The 16,735-nt window shown below is 41.6% G+C and overlaps 1 protein-coding gene across 1 annotated transcript in view; it reads left to right on the forward strand.

Moving 5' to 3' along the window:
• The window catches only part of DEPTOR (DEP domain containing MTOR interacting protein), a 108,977-nt gene that overhangs the window by 54,606 nt on the left and 37,636 nt on the right, over positions 1-16,735 (forward strand). Inside the window, exon 6 of the mRNA XM_061605739.1 lies at positions 12,088-12,273. Within this exon, the coding sequence (XP_061461723.1) occupies positions 12,088-12,273 (186 nt within the window). The remainder of the gene's footprint in view (positions 1-12,087; positions 12,274-16,735) is intronic.

The raw sequence follows: 16,735 nt of genomic DNA on the forward strand, positions 1-16,735 counted from the left end.
AGATACAGAGGCTGCTGCCACCATCTGTATTTCCCAGAGCATATCCAAATGTGCTGCAGGATTTGGGATTTGCCTTGTAACAAATGTACAAGCAGGGATCCTGAAAATACTGCAGGTGCCCACTGACATGAACTTCCATTTGAACATTGTGGCTTTGCCATCACTCAATAGCAGCTTCCCCTCAAATTTCTTTCACAAGCCAATTCTCTGCATGTTTAATCCTAGGGAAGTGTGTATAGCAGCGGTAGCCAATGTGGTGCAGTTCAGATGTTTTGGACTACAACTCCTATCAGAACTAGCCAGCATGGCCAATGGTTGGGGAGAATGGAATTGTAGTCCATAACATCTGGAGGGCATAAAGTTGGCTATCTCTGGTGTAGAGGATTACAGCCTAAATTTGGAGGTTGTCACATTATGTAGACTGGGGGAAGGGTTGTTTTCTGAAAGGAGGAAGATAGCTATCCCCTTTGCTTGTACAGAGTTCCTTGCACAACATGCAGTATCCTAGCAAAGATTTGATTATACTAACTCTTCATATATAGTGGCTGGATGGGCAATCTTAACTCAAGCTCCCAGATTCAGTCCCTGACATCTCTAGATAAAGACCCTCAGGTGTTCTGGAAGATGTTAAGAGGGGTGAAGCTAATCAATACTAGGCATTACTTGGCTAGGTGGACAAACAGCCTGACCTACTGTATGTTGTGGGTGCTTTGGAGATGTTCTAAAGTGCCTGGGAAGCACAAACAAACAACAGTCCTCCGCCTCAGCCTGGAGGATTGTGTAGTGATTGGCCCTGACCTTGTACCAGTGGTGTAGTGGATCAGGAAGAGGAGGGAACACAAGCTTTTTTTTCAAGACAGGAGTGATGATGTCATCTGCTGGCATGCCAGGGTACTGACAGACCTTCGTTGCTTTAGCATGTGGTTGAAGTGATAACAGGCTTTCAAATTTTGCTGTGATTTGTGACAGATTTGCAGAGAGGAAGTCAGAAAATGAAAATAATCAAGGAGACGCAGGACACTTCTTTCCTTGGGCAGAGTTCCTATTTCAGGCTAATGGTTTAAATTGTAAGGTTATTGGCATTTCTTTTTTTTTTTACAATAATTTTTATTCAAATTTTCATAAAACATACAAAACAAAATCATAAAACATTCAAAGACAAAAAACAAAACAAAACAAAAATGATTAAACAAAAAAATAAAATGTTGACTTCCCATTTGTCGCAGATCACATCAGTTATAGGTCTACAATATATAACAATCCTGTCTCTTAAATTATATTATAAAATCACTTTCCTCCAGTAGTTATCTTAATTAATCATCAAATCTCATAAACATTACTTTATTCTTTCCACAAAAAGTTAAAGAGAGGTTTCAATTCTTTAAGAAATATATCTATCAATTTTTCTCCAAATAAAAATGTCGATTAATCCATCTCATTAATAATAATAATAATCTTATTGTCATAACCATAGTCCAAATAAACATATCGATTAATCCATCTCATCAAAATCTGTTAGGTCCAATAATTTCAATAGCCATTATTCCATTATCCCTATTAATTCCATCTTCCATCTTCAATAGTCCTGTTAAGTCCAGTAATTTCAGTGTCCAATCTTCCATTATCAGTATTCCATAATAATCTTGCTGTCATAGCCATAGTCATATAATAAGAGTCTGATGGGAATTTCCTCTATCCCAAATATTTTCTTGCCATCCATTCTGAATAAGTTGCTGAAATATTGTTGTAAAGTCATATCTCTGTTCTTCTTTTTTGCAAAATGCACTGGCTCATCTCTTGAGAGTTTTTCCATTATCACATGGCTGCTGTTAATTCCATAGATTTTCTCTATATCAAGCTCCATCACGTCATTCCAGTCCAGAAGATTATCCAAGCCATTGATAGCTTTATCTCTAATATCTTCATTAATTTCTTCAGAGATAACGTTAAATTCCAAACAGCAGATTTTATTTCTAATATCCATAAACTCCAGATCTTTTTCCAATTCCACATTTGTTCCAATCTCCAGGGCTTGTATCTTCCCTTTATTTTTTCTTTTCTCATCTCTGATCTCCTTCTCCTCTCTCACAGGATCCCCTATTTCTTTAAGCTCCTGCGTCATTTTGCTCAGTTCAATTTTCAACTCCTTACTGCCCTGCCGCAGGGTTTGTTTCGTTATCTCAATCTCATCCATTATTTTCTGAAACATAATTACTTCCAGATTCTCAGCCACTTTCTTGATTGCCATTTTTTAAAACCACGAAAACAAAGCAAAACAAAAATAAAGAAGAACCACTTCTTATTTCAGCAACAATTGGGTTAATATTCCAGGCTTGATGACATCACAGTATAAACAGAGCAGCCTGCCTTATCTCTCTATGTTCAAGAATACAAAACAAATTTAGTTCCCAGCATCAAAACAGTTAGCGTCGTCGTGAAGAAGCAGATTCGTCAAAATAAAATAGACCAAAAAGAGAATAGTCCCAGACAATATAATGTTCCTCGGAATAGAAATCCCTCTTCTGTGTATATCTTTAGAATGCACTTCCAGGACAGCTTTTTGCAATAGAAACAGAGATAAGCTGTTAATTTCGTGAATAACAGAGAAGAGTTATAACTAACCCAGAAGCTCTTTAAAGCTGATTAAATTGACAAATCTCTTTTTGCTGCAACAATTTAAACCAAGTAAAAAAAAATAATAGAAAGAAGGGTGCTTGCCTGTTAGTCTGTTTTCTCTTTGAAGAAAAGATAAACGTATCGCATTAAACAGATAGAGCTTGTTCGGAAGTCCGTCCGGCATTGCTGGCTGGACCTTTTCTCATAAATTAATGAAATCCAGTCCTCCCAACAAAAACAGGCTTTGAGGTTGATCTCTACGTTTCTCCCTGCCCGGGAGAAATTTCATCAGTCAAAATAAAAATGTTCTGACTGATTTATATCTGAATAAGCTTCTTTTGAGGCGGGAGCCCATCTCAAAAGCAGGCACAAGCGAAGTCACCCTTCCCGGAAGTCCAGGTTATTGGCATTTCTCATTCTTAAGAAAAAACCCTGAAGCTGGCTGAAGATCTTTTGTTAAGCTGAACCTATGCAGTCAGAAGAAAGTGGCACTGTATTCAACGAAACTTACTCCCAGTTAACCATGAACAGGAATGCCACTTGAAAGAATGTCTCTTCCAATATATGCTGGCCCTGTTTGCGGACCTGTCAAGAGGCTGCCCCCATTGCTGGCAGCTTTTCGGAGACAGTTGGAGACACATTTGTTTCCTTTCGGTCTTTGAGAGATCAGGGATGTGCAAACTTGAGAGATTTATTTATTTATTTATATTACATTTCTATCCCATCCTTCCTCTCAGAAGCAGCCCAGGAAGATCAGGGAAGTGTGAAGTTAGTGTTTTGTCTGATGTTTTACTGCAATTGTAATGGATGTATTTTTCATAATAAATTTTGTTATACTGAAGTTTTTAGATTGTTGTTGCTCTGTTATTGCACATTGTATTTTATCTTAATTCTTTGCAAACTGCCCTGGAATCCTGTAGGGTGAAAGTTGTTTAGAAATGAAAACAAGCAAATAAAGACTGATCAGGGATGGGAACCCAGGGCTCTTCAGCTAAGTTTCAACATGCTAACTACTACACCATTTTTTTCCAACTCAGGATTCTATGACTGTCAGATGATTGTCATATTGTGCTGTGTACCATTGCTCTTTAGGGGATATATATTATATATATAATGGATCAACACAGCTGTCTGCAGTTTTGGAATCTCCTTGGAGGTGTGGCTATAAAGGTTGTCATGACAAGCTTCTGCACTTCAAAATTTACCAGTGCCCCACTGCCTTGCACTATGCTTAGAGCTGCTCAGGCACCAGAAACAAGGCATCTTCCACTGGCAACCATAAATTTTGGCTAGCTACCAAGGCCATTGATTGGTTAATCCCACAATGTTCTGGCCCAGTCATGCAAGATTTCTCCTGGATATGGAATAATGGAAGTACATTGGAATTTCAGCCAGAGTAGCTGTATGCAAGTCCCTTGTTTCTGTTTAATGTTAGAAATGGAGTGTTCCTGCTGACTTCTCAAGGATTTCGGATGAATAGAGCTGGTATAAAACCTGGTTAAGGCACAGAAAGATTAAACTCTTTATTTGTAATACTTTGCCATTAGGAAATTTGGTTTAAAGACTTAGTTTTCGATAGATTTCATTGCATTTTGCTAAGAGTTAAAAACTGTATTGGTTACACTCAGCTGAGATGGAATGAGTTTGGATTTAGCTGTAGCAGACAATAACAACATCTGTTTTAACTACATCTGTACACTTAGTGAGACTAATATAGCCAGAAAATTAGAATCCTTTCCTGCCTGCCCATCCGCCCCATCCAGTTTCCAAATTGCAGACTTAATTTGAAACAACAACAGCTGCTTGGTATTCCCTGTTGTTATCTGTTTATTGCCAATCTTGATGGAATCTGCTCTGTTTGCAAGTAACTATCATGGATCCGTTGGCAAGTTTGCTCTACTCTCCAAGGGCCAAACCATTCTTTTGTGGCTTGTATGTCAGCATTGTCAATACAGTTTCAATTAACACTAATCGGCATTCTGCTGAAGCCTGGCAAGAACTGAATGAGATATTTGGCTGAGGACTGAGTGTAGGATAAAATACCTTTGTGCCCCATTGGTTGTCTTTATAAACCTGTAACAGTTTATAAACTTGGCTATCCTTATTGCCAAATAAGCATGAAGAATAACATGTTATCTCTAGTTAATTTATTATCATAGGACTGGAAAGGACCTGACTGTCATCTCTAGTTCAAGTCCTAGCACTGAGGCAAGAAGCTTCTTCATATGTAAAAGCCTGACCAATTAATAAAAAATGCTTAGTATTTTTGTAACACTTTTGAGTGTGTAAAGTATTTCACATGCATTGTTTCACATGCATGAGTGACTTGCCTAAAAATACCAGGTTACTTGATGGCAAAGGCCAGAATTTTCCTGATTCATAGGTTAGGCAGTTAACCACTCTGTTATACCAGCTGCCTGTATAACCAGAATTTTCTCAAACAGTTGCCTCTTGAGCTTCTCCCTGGGGCTGCCCCCTTCTCTGGCAATGCTCTCTGACTTAAGTTGGCCCTGGTTTGGCCTGATTTGTTAAACATCAATGTGATGTAGATTTACCATGTGCCTGCTAGGTATAGATGACCATGTGTCTGATGGGTACAGATGGGGGAGAAATTTGATTCAGTCCACATTTAAGATGAACCTACCTAATATGCACTTTCAGAAACAACACGCAAATAAAAACTTAAGCATCCTTCCAGATTTGCACTTTTCCAAATTTTGCAGTAAGTTCCTCAGCCAATACAAAATGCATATACTAGGATAAATATGTATATAAATTAGGAAAATAGCTCTGCAAAAATGTGTATATTAGGGGAATTTCATACAAAAATGTGTATATATTAGGAGAAATTCATGCTAAAATGCTGATGTTTTATGAGGACTTTATTGTAAAAAAATGATTATTATTAACTGGTGTGGAAATTTAAGGCTGGAAAAATGAGAAACAAAGGAAAATCAAAATTGACAGGTTCACCCATCCCTACTGCTGGATGGGTTCAACTACAGGTGGGTGGTGGTTGTAGACGTGGGTGGTGGAGTCATGTGTATATAAAATTAACGTGGTGGTGTTTTGCTTTTTAATAAATCGGGTATTTTTATTATGTATTACTCATGTGTTTTTCTTCTGTGTCAAATCATGTAGTGTACTTATGCATATTCTCCCAAGTAATTCCAATTAACATGGAAGGTATTAAAAGCAGGGCAACTTTTAATATTTCTAGTATCAAGGAGAAGTTTGTGCTAGAACCCTTCTGCCAAATACTGTGGCCTATTTCTGTAGGCAGAAAGTTTTTGATTCATATGAGACCGCCATTCTCCCCCTTCCCATCTTGCATCAAGCAACTATTTTGATAATTGAATAACTGCTGATCTACATTCCGAAAAAGATCCAACTTTTGAATTAGACTATAGTTTAACTTCAGAGTTAATAGAACCACTCTGTTAACTGTAAAGACAACTATAGTTTTATGGTTTGTTTTTTTTAAAAAAAACACGTTGGCCATGATCATGAGAGTCCCTTGTGCACATCTGAAACAATTCCATGTATCCACAGGTGCCAGTTTCCCCTTCCTGTGGCAGCCCTTCATGCAGATTCCATGATGAATTGTCCCCTGATCTTTAGTGGTGGCTAATTGTGGGCTGCAGTGCAAAATGAGGTTGCAAAAGCCTGGGTGGGTGGGTCCTTTGAATCCTAGCCTTTCATTTCCCCTTTCCTAGTTCTCTGCAATAGTATCCACTGAGAACTAAGACAGCCTTATTTGCAAAACCAAGGATCTATATCTTGGTGTGACATGACACTAGACTGGCATGAGATTTGGCACAGGTGTTTTATCAATGTAGACTACCTAAAGATCAATCACCTTCGATCGGTGGAGATGGGGTATCAATGCACTTCCCCTAACCTTGCACTCTCCTCCCCATGGTATCCCTGTAGGTGGTGGCTGGGTCAATCATTGCTGAGCCAGTGACCAGATTTTGCTTTCGCTGCCCCTAAATGTAGTTTAAAAACCCCCAATGGGAATGAATAGCAGCCATTTACTTATATGGGCAAAAGTAAAAGGGGGCATGTAGAGACACAGTTGGAGTGGGGATAAACTGTTAGTGATCAAGCTGGCTCCTATCATAGAACTGGAAGGTATCTCAAAGGTCATCTAGTCTGAACCTCATGATGCAGGAAACCCATCTTTAATAGGCGGCCATCTACCCTCGGCTTAAAATCCTCTAATGAAGATGAATACACCTCCTTTCTGAGAAGCAAACTGTTCCATTGTTGAACAGCTTGTGCTTTTAGGAAGTTCTTCCTAATGGAATGGACTGCCTTCAAGTCAATTCCGACTTATGGCGACCCTATGAATAGGTTTTCACGGTAAGCAGTATTCGGGGGGGGGTTACCATTGCCTTCCTCTGAGGCTGAGAGGCAGTGACTGGCCCAAGGTCACCCAGTGAGCTTCATGGCTGTGTGGGGATTCGAACCCTGGGCTCCCAGGTCATAATCCAGCACCTTAACCACTACACCACACTGGCTCTCTTGTTTCAACATGTTTATATAAACCTCGCCTTGAGCCTCGGTGTGCGGCGCTAATTGTGGGGTGGAGCATGCCCCAGACAGTGATGGGAGGGAGGAGTTAGTATCCTCCCCCATTCATACCCCAGGTCTTGCAAGATCACCCACAATCCTAGGCAGTCTTTTGAGAGCAGCCAAGGGGTGGAGCTAGTCCTGGGCCTTTAAGGGCCCCAGTCTGCTGAGAGCCGGCCTCTTCTCATAAAGTTTAGTCTAAATCCTTGTTTTGCAGTTTGAACTGTGGTTCAAGACCTATCCTCTGGAGGATCTAAAAGAGTCATTTCTTGAGAACAATAAAGCAGGATGAAATGTTAGGAGTGTGGATGTCATTGTGGGAACCTGCTTAGATATAAGAATAGATGAACACCAGTAACTAAATGTCTGGATTTTTAACAGGGTAGATATTCTGAATTGATGCCACTGTTAAAGCACATTTACAGATGCCAGATTAACTCGGAAGACCAAAAGCCTTTGAAAGAAATGGGAAGAAGTTCTCTGCCATATCATATGTTTTTGTCTTGCAGTATTTATACTCCACTGGGAGGAGAATTGGAAGAGCAGCCTTTCTGCTGTTGTGTTCAGCGGGGCAGTGTGTGACACATTGAGGTTATGGAGGCAGGGAATTAAAGATGCACATTTAATGTAAAAATCAGGCTGTCAATCTGAAGGAAGTTTGGGCAGGGCAGAAGTACACCTCTTCCAGGATTTTACATATGCAAAAGAAATGAATAAATGCTTTTAAAAACAGGCCTCTAGACTAATGCATTTATAGAAGATTAATGAACCAAATGGCCAAAATATGAGAAGCAGATTTGGAAAGTTTGTTGTGTTTTCCATAATGAAAGTGATTTCTTTCAAATCTGCTTTTTAGATAAGTCTCCAAAATGTGAAAGGAGGAAAATAAATTGGACTTGATTCAGATATTTGCTGTGTGAGTTAGACCAAACTTGAAAATAATGTAGCTGCAGAAAATGGCTATTTAATGCACATGGAATGAAAGGCTAAGATTGAGGAGGCAGCTAGCATTGGTTGCAGTTGTGGAAATCATCAGGACTGAAGCACAGGAAGAAGGGTTAAACTTAATCCCCACATACACAACACTGCCTCAGTCCTGATCCTTTCCCTACATGGGTGCTATTTAACAACAATAAAAATGCCCAGGTGTGTCACATGCGGTCACACATTTCAGATATTGTCTAGCTCACCCATATAGGAGGGGAGAAAATGAAATGCTTATGAGGGAGTCGGGTTGTATCTAGAGATAGGGGAGAAATTTGATTCAGTCTGCATGTAGAAGCAAACTGATCTAACTTGCATATTCCGAAACAATATGCCAACTGAAACACAGCCCTTCTTCAAAATTTGGCCTTCTCTGAATCTTGCAGTGAAGTTCTCCAGCCAAGTAATGTGTACAAAAATGTATATAGTGCACCCAACCCCTCCATACAAGCAGCGTGGGGCTAAGAAATCCACCCGCATGTTCCACCTACCTTTATTATCCCTGTAAATGACATGCGCACTGTGCACACATGCCTGCCATCAACCAAGATGACAGCTGGGGCATCAGCCCCTTAGGGAAGCCTCCACCACCAGTTTGGTTGATGGCAGGCTTTTGCGCTGCATTCACAGGAATGAGAGAGGTAGGTGGGGTGCGGGTGCAGGCATATTGAAGCCCACACTGACTGTATGGGGAGGGGAGGTGCCTGGGAGCTCCCTCTTTGTGATCTGCAGCAGGGTCAGGAGCCGTTGCTGCCGTGGATCACAGAACGGGAGTGCTACCCTCCCACCCCAAGGAGAGGTTCCTGAAGGACCTCTCTGGGTCACAGGGGCCCTCGGCCAGGGCCTGACCTAGCCACCCCTGACACCGGCCCAGAGGATTTATCATAAGTCAGGATAATTCAGACCATGGTATTCCCCATCTCTATGTATGGATGTGAAAATTGGACAGTGAAAAAAGCAGATAAGAGAAAAATAAACTCATTTGAAATGTGGTGTTGGAGGAGAGCTTTGTGCATACCATGGACTGCGAAAAAGACAAATAATTGGGTGTTAGAACAAATTAAACCAGAACTATCACTAGAAGCTAAAATGATGAAACTGAGGTTGTCATACTTTGGACACATCATGAGAAGACATGATTCACTAGAAAAGACAATAATGCTGGGGAAAACAGAAGAGTGTGGAAAAAGAGGAAGGCCAAACAAGAGATGGATTGATTCCATAGAGGAAGCCACAGACCTGAACTTACAAGATCTGAACAGGGTGGTCCATGAGAGATGCTGTTGGAGGTTGCTGATTCATAGGGCGCCATAAGTCGTAATCGACTCGAAGGCACATAACAACAGCCCCACTCTAAGATTATATTTGATGAAAAGCAGTCTAGAATGTTTCTAAACAAATGATGCTTTATCATGGTTTAGTGTTATGTCTGGACGCAACGTATTTGTCTAATCTGACTGGCAGCCATTCACCTGCTGTCTGTATAATGAAGTCAGACACCATCCATGGTGTAATTAGAATCTTGGAACCAGGAAATGAATTGCTGCAAAACGTAACATACTCTGCAATTTTAGTTTTAAAACTATTCAGCTTAATGAAGGCCTGGGGGGAGGGGGAGCTGGAAAGCACACCTGGTGTGACGAGCCAGTAAAATTGGCACTGAAATAAACTAGAAAATTGAAATAAAAGCCTGAGACAGAGTGATCCTGGCTTCTTGGAAACTCTTTAATAACAATAACTGCATGTGGCAGTTGCAGAAGCAATTTTGCAGCAATTGACACCCCCCCTTTTTTTTTTTTGGTCAGCACTTAGAATAATGAAATCCTGGCTGCTCAAATCATTGTCTGTTTTTCCATATTATAGTAATTGTCCAGGACAATGTAGGATCAGGTCTTTGGGGTTCTGATTTGGTGCATGCTGTTATCCACATTGTTAGTACACATAGGTGGAGGGCAGACCAACAGCTAGGTGGCACAGTCTACATTTTCAATTTACTTATTTTTACAGCTTGATTGTAATAAAACCTCTAAGCCGTTTGCAAGAAATATTGAGGCATCTTATGGATAAATACCAAAAAATGTTACTTGTTATTTCTTTCTCTTCCAGTGTAGCCTTATATACAAAATTAAATCAATAGGAAATCTCATTATAGGAGTGTGGTTATGTCCTTAGCGGCCACTTTAGACTTTATGAATTTCATGGAGTGAAATGCCATGTGGATATTCATGAAAAATCTACATGTACACTGGAATGTGTCATGATCCCACATTACCAATTGGTTCCAGTGAAGCTCCAGCTTTCAGAAAATTGGACAAATACTTGTGCATGTTAGTATAGGTCCTTAGGTAATTTTACAGGGTGTCCCTTCCCCATATCCCATATATTATAGGATGCTTCAGACAACCAGTGCTGACTCATCAGTTTTGGGCCAATAATTGTTCATGTGAATGGCCTAATCACCTGTAGTATAGAGCCATGGACTAACACAGGATTTCAGTTCTCTTCCATGAAGCAGTTTTTTTTAAAAAAAATCACGCCATTGACAGCTGCAACCCTCTGCAAGAAATCAATGCCGGTCAAAAAGACAGCGGATTGTCGGATTATGTCAAAATCCGGTATTAAGTCTGATTTAGCAGATATTCTCCTCCATCCCTAGTACACATACATTAAGTTAACGTAGATGATTCACATACATTACAAATAGTGCATGCCGCTTTATCCAAATCCAATGAAATTGCTTAAGGGTTAGGATTGTGTGCCAAGTGTGTGCAGGATCAGAGACTGGCATTGCCAAAGCTCCAGGAGCCATTCACCATATGTTCAGGAAATCATGCAAAAAGGGGTGTCCAAAACATGATTGACCATGCTCAAAATGAAAGTGTATGTCCAAGGGGAATGGGGTACAGCAGGGCTCGGAAATCTTTGGCACTCCAGATGTAGTCAAACTACAATGCCCATCATCCCAGACCATGGTCTCTGCTGGTGGGGACTGATGGGAATTAGAGTCAAGCAACATCTGGAGGGTCAAAGGTTTCCCAGCCTTGCCCCAGAGCTGGGCTGTGGAAACTTTGGTCTTCCAGATGTTGCTAAACCATAGCTCCATCAGCCCCAGCAAGCATGGCCAATGGCCAGAGAAGCTGAACGTTGTAGTTCAGCAGCATCTGGAGGGTCAAAGTTCCCCACACCTGGGATATAGGAATGTAGAGAGCTAGGCAGGCATGACTAAGACTACCTAGAAATATTTATAGCCAGGTCAGTTCATAGAAAGCCAATGGGCTCTCTGGGGGATGGAGCGACTTCGGAGCCTGAAGATAATGCTGATCTTTCCTCCCTTCACTCTGCAGCCTTGAATGGCTGACAAAAGACACTAGCATGCACACACACACACAAAATACTGAGTTCAAGTCTTGGCTCATCTTGATAAGTCCATATTGCCAAATAAATAGTGCAACCTTTAATGCCTTTAACAAGCCTGGTACTGTCATTGTGATGTTTTACTGTTATATTCCTTTGTTTTATTTGTATTGTTGTTGTTATTTTATTGTTGTAGACAGCCTTGGGATTTTTTAAAATGAAATGTAGTACAGAAATTATATTATAAATAAAATTTTTAAATGTAACAAAAAGCCTTTATTTTAAAATCTTTTGCCTCTCTGCCCCTGTCTACAGATGATGCACACGTGCAGGTGATCAACATGAGGGTAGTCACTTGTAATACTCCTATGTAGTACCCACAAGAGTTTCATATATAGACAAGTGGAGTACTTTACTACTGGTAAAGTTAATTTCCATAAAGTCTGATGCAAATGCAATGGGTATCCTTTTGTTACTCCACCACAACATTTGGGATCCATCCTGACTTTTATATCCCACCCTCTCATCTCTCTCTCACTCTCTCACCTTCCTCTTCAGTGTCCAACAAACACCATTTTGTAGACAGCAATCTGCTCTACCAGTTCCGAATGAACTTCCGCCGGAGGAGGAGATTGATGGAGCTGCTCACCGAGAAATCCCGCTTGATGCCAGAGAGTCATGACAGTCCCTTTTGTCTGCGCAAGCAGAATCACGACAATAAAAAACACACCAGTTTCCTCTCAGGTATCTCTTTAGAGTTAAAGGTGCCTGCTGTATCCCTGAGTCCCAAGGCAGATGGAAGTGTTAGTAGGAATAATAGTAGTGTATTAATTTCTACAGCACTTTCAACAAAGATTCAACAGTGGCTCACTGAAGCTCAATCAAGAACCTGGAGTGTGTGAAGTAAAAGTGGCTGTAAGGGCTTGCAGACTGCCTTGGGAATGAGGACAGGGAGAAAATAATGCATATAAGGCAAGGCTATTTGGAAAGGGAAGGGTTAAAGTGATAGAGATTACTCTTAGAGAAGAGAGAAATAAATAGCTAGAGCTCAATCTATACAAGTCATTACCAGCTTGGATTAACTATGAGATAGGTTATCCACACTTGGGGATATTGTGCAGCTGTTCCATACTTATAAAACATATAATATAATAAAACATATTTTATATAATAAATATACAATTGTAAATTAATTATAATTATATATTATACATATATATTTTTTTATAAAATATATATAAAAATGTTGGATGAAGATGGAAAATATGGAAGTAGGACATTTTGAGCACTACATAATGCAGATGCTGGTATAAGACAGCAGCTTCCTTTGTTCCTGTGAATGTGATCCTCTTTTGTGCTGTTTATGTGTTTACTTAGTGTAGAAGAGGAAGCAGAAAAAAAAGAAACTTGTAATGTGAGTGAGCATTCTGGCCAACATAGTTTTTATATCATGCAGACTGATTTGTGGTACAATCCTGTACATGCCAATTTAAAAAAAAGGGGGTAGTGGTGGAGATAAGAACATCACCAGCTGACATTAACAATAAGAATATTCCATCAATTCTAACTTAAAATAATATATTCATATAAGCAATTCATATGTCCACATAGATATCAAAACATGATTGATGATTTTAGGGCACGAAAATGATTTAGGATCATAAGAGTTAGGGATGAAACATTAGGTGGGCAAGTTTGCTCATTATTCTAAATTGTTCAGGATTGTTAAAACAAAAAGGGATTGCGAAGAGCTCTAAAAGGAACTCTCCAAACTGAGTGAATGGGCGGTAAAATGGCAAATGCAATTCAATGTAAAGAAGTGTAAAGTGCACACTGGAGTAGCATATCTTAATTTCACATATATGCTCATGGGGTCTGAAGTGGCAAGACCTTGAATTTGTAGTGGATAGCTTAATGAAGATGTCAACCCAGTGTGCAGCAGCTGTGAAAAAGGCAAATTCCATGCTAGGGATCATTAGGAAAGGTATTGAAAATGCCGATATCGTAATGCTTTTACACAAATCTGTTGTGTGGCCACATTTGGAATACTGTGTACAGTTCTGATTGCCTTACCTCAAAAAGGATATTGTAGAGTTGGAAAAGGTTCAGAAAAGAGCAACCAAAATGATCAAGGAGATGGAGCAACTCCTCTATGATAAAAGGTTGCAGCATTTGGGGCTTTTTAATTTAGCAAAAAGGCAAGTAAGAGGTGACATGATAGAAGTGTATAAAATTACTCATGGCATGGCGAAAGTGCATAGGGGGAAGTTTTTCACCCTCTGTCATAATACTAGAACTTGTGGACATCCAGTGAAGCTGAATGTTGGAAGATTCAGGACAGACAGAAGAAAGTACTTCTTCACACAGTGCATAATTAAACTGTGGAATTTGCTCCCACAAGAGGCAGTGATGGCCACCAACTTGGATAGCTTTAAAAAAAGATTAGATAAATTCATGGAGGAATGGCTACCAGCCAGGATGGCTATGCTCTGCCTCTGTAGTCGGAAGCAGTATGCTTTTGAATACCAGTTGCTGGAAACCACAGGAGGGGAGAGTGCTCTTGCACTCAGGTCCTGCTTGCAGGCTTCCCTTGGGCATCTGATTGGCCACTGTGTGAACAGGATGCTGGAATAGATGGGCCACTGGCATGATCCAGCAGGCTCTTCTTATGTTCTTAAGATAAATTATTATGTCCATGTGTTTGAACATAGAAAGGGCATGTAGAAATGCCTACTCAAAAGTATGTCCCATTGGGTTTATACGGGTGAACGGGACAAACGAGCTAAGCGGAAGGCATGTCAAACAAATCTTCATCGTGACCATCTTCCATCTGGAAACCTATGTCCTCACTGTGGGAAACTGTGTGGATCCAAAATTGGCCTCCACAGTCAGTTACGGACCCACTGACCTTATCTTGGAAGACAATCTTACTCGGCCATGAGTGATCGTCAGTGAATATGGGATTGCAGCCTAAAGCAAAAAAAGAACTCACATGTGAAAGTCCCCTAAATGTTTCTAATATGTAGCTATTTATGGATTGTCAGGCCCAGGATATGACTCAGGAACCAGACCAACGGCTGTAGTTAATTCGTGTTTTATTAGGGTAATGTCCAAACAAAGACTGCATTTTCTCATGAAGCAATACAGGGATACAGGTCCTGCGGCATTGGGAGAAAGTTGACAGAGCAAGGGACTTCTTCCCGCCTGTTCTTTAAGAAGGGGCCAAACGGGCGCGCAATCTTTCGCTCCTCCTTAACTGCCCCTCAGGTACTGCCCGCCTTCCCCCCCTTCTCTCCTGTCTTTTCAGCTGTCTGCGTGTGCGCGGTGAGGGGGGAAGCATCACCCCCTCCTCTTCTGAAGTTTCCGATTCCAGGATGGGGGATAGGGGAGGGGCTGATGGTAAACTGCCTCCCCGCTTTTCGGCTGTGAGCAGCCCTCCCTCTTTCCCCTCTTGCTCTGAGCCTGAAAGAGGGGGAGGCGTGAGAATGTCCAGGGAGGGCTCAGGCTCCCCGTCGCTAAGCGACCTTATCACTGGCAGTTCCTCTGTTTCGTCTTCGCTCCAAAGGGGGGAAGTTCCTCCCCCTTCCCTCTGCCATCCATCCGAATACTCTTCTCCCAACTCTCCGGGATCCAGCTCCCCGGGATTGGGACCCCAGCTCTGCCTTCCGACACCATCCCCCCTCCCAGGCTGTGCCCCCCTCCCCTTGTCTGGCTTGGGACGGTGGGGAAAACGTTGATGGAAAAGTTTTACCAATTCTGGAGCATGCACATCAGCTGCATCTTCCCATGATCTGTCAGCCACCCCATAGCCTTTCCAGTGAATCAAGTACTGCAGCTTGTGGCGTCTGATCCTGGAATCTAAGATCTCCTCAACTTCAAACTCAAGCTGCTCATTTACCAGGAGTGGAGCTCCAGGAGGTTCCTCCGGCCGTAACTCACTGGGAGGGGCGGCTTTCGTTAAGAGGGATCGATGGAACACAGGATGTATTTTAAACGTGTCAGGCAGCTTCAGTCGGTACGCCACGGGATTGATTTGAGTTTCTATTTCGAAAGGACCCACCCTCTTGTCTTGTAATTTTCTACATTTGCCCGGCATCTGGAGGAAGCGGGTGGACAGCCATACCTGGTCTCCCGGTTGAAGGGGGGCCCTCCTTCCTGTGCAGGTCAGCAACTCGCTTGTACTCCGTTTTGGCTTCGTTTAACTGCTGTTTCAGTGTCTGTTGCGCCGCTTGCAATTCCTTAAGGAAGTTCTCAGCTGCCGGTACCAGCATTCCTTCTGAGCTGCTTGGAAAGACTTTAGGATGGAATCCATAATTAGCGAAGAACGGGGTTTGTTGAGTGCTGGAGTGCAGAGAATTGTTGTAGGCGAACTCTGCAAAATGCAAATATGATACCCAGTCAGTCTGTTGATAGGACACATAACTTCGTAAATATCTTTCCAAAACGGCGTTCAAGCGTTCCGTCTGCCCATCTGTCTGGGGGTGATGGGCGGAGGAGAGTTTTAATTCGGTCTGCAACTGTTTCCACATTGCTCTCCAAAATTTGGCTGTGAACTGAGTTCCTCGGTCTGAGACTACGCTGTTTGGCAATCCATGCAGCCGGTAGACTTCTTTTATGAATAACTTGGCCGTTTCTTTAGCCTCTAAGGCCCCTGCACAAGGAAGAAAGTGTGCCATTTTGGTAAGTAGATCCACCACTACTAAGATGGCTGTCATTCCTTGGGACTTGGGTAGATCAGTTATAAAATCCATGGAGAGGTCCTTCCAGGGTTCGTGTGGGACAGGCAACGGTTGTAACAGTCCTGCTGGTGTCCCTGTTTGTGTTTTTGTCCGCAGACAGACAGAGCAGGACTTTACATAACTCTCAATATCCCGATGCATTTTAGGCCACCAGAAGTCCTTGGCCGCGTTCTGAATGGTCTTGTAAATCCCAAAGTGTCCCGCTGTGATGGAATCATGACACTGGCGTAGGATTCTGAGCCTTAATTCCCCTTCTGGCACATATCTGGCGGTTTTGAACCATAACAGTCCATTTCTCCAGTGAAAGGTTACTTCTGAGTCTTGACCTTGTCCCGTCTCCTGCTGATATTTTAGCATGTCTGCATCTTCTTGTTGTGCCTTTTTGAGTTCCTCTTCCCATGAAGGCTGGCATACTCCCAACGTTAATTTCTCTGGCGGGATTACGTACTGAGGCTGGTCCTCGGATT

The sequence above is a fragment of the Rhineura floridana genome, chromosome 1 (assembly GCF_030035675.1).
Source record: "Rhineura floridana isolate rRhiFlo1 chromosome 1, rRhiFlo1.hap2, whole genome shotgun sequence".
Classification (NCBI taxonomy): Eukaryota; Metazoa; Chordata; class Lepidosauria; order Squamata; family Rhineuridae; genus Rhineura; species Rhineura floridana.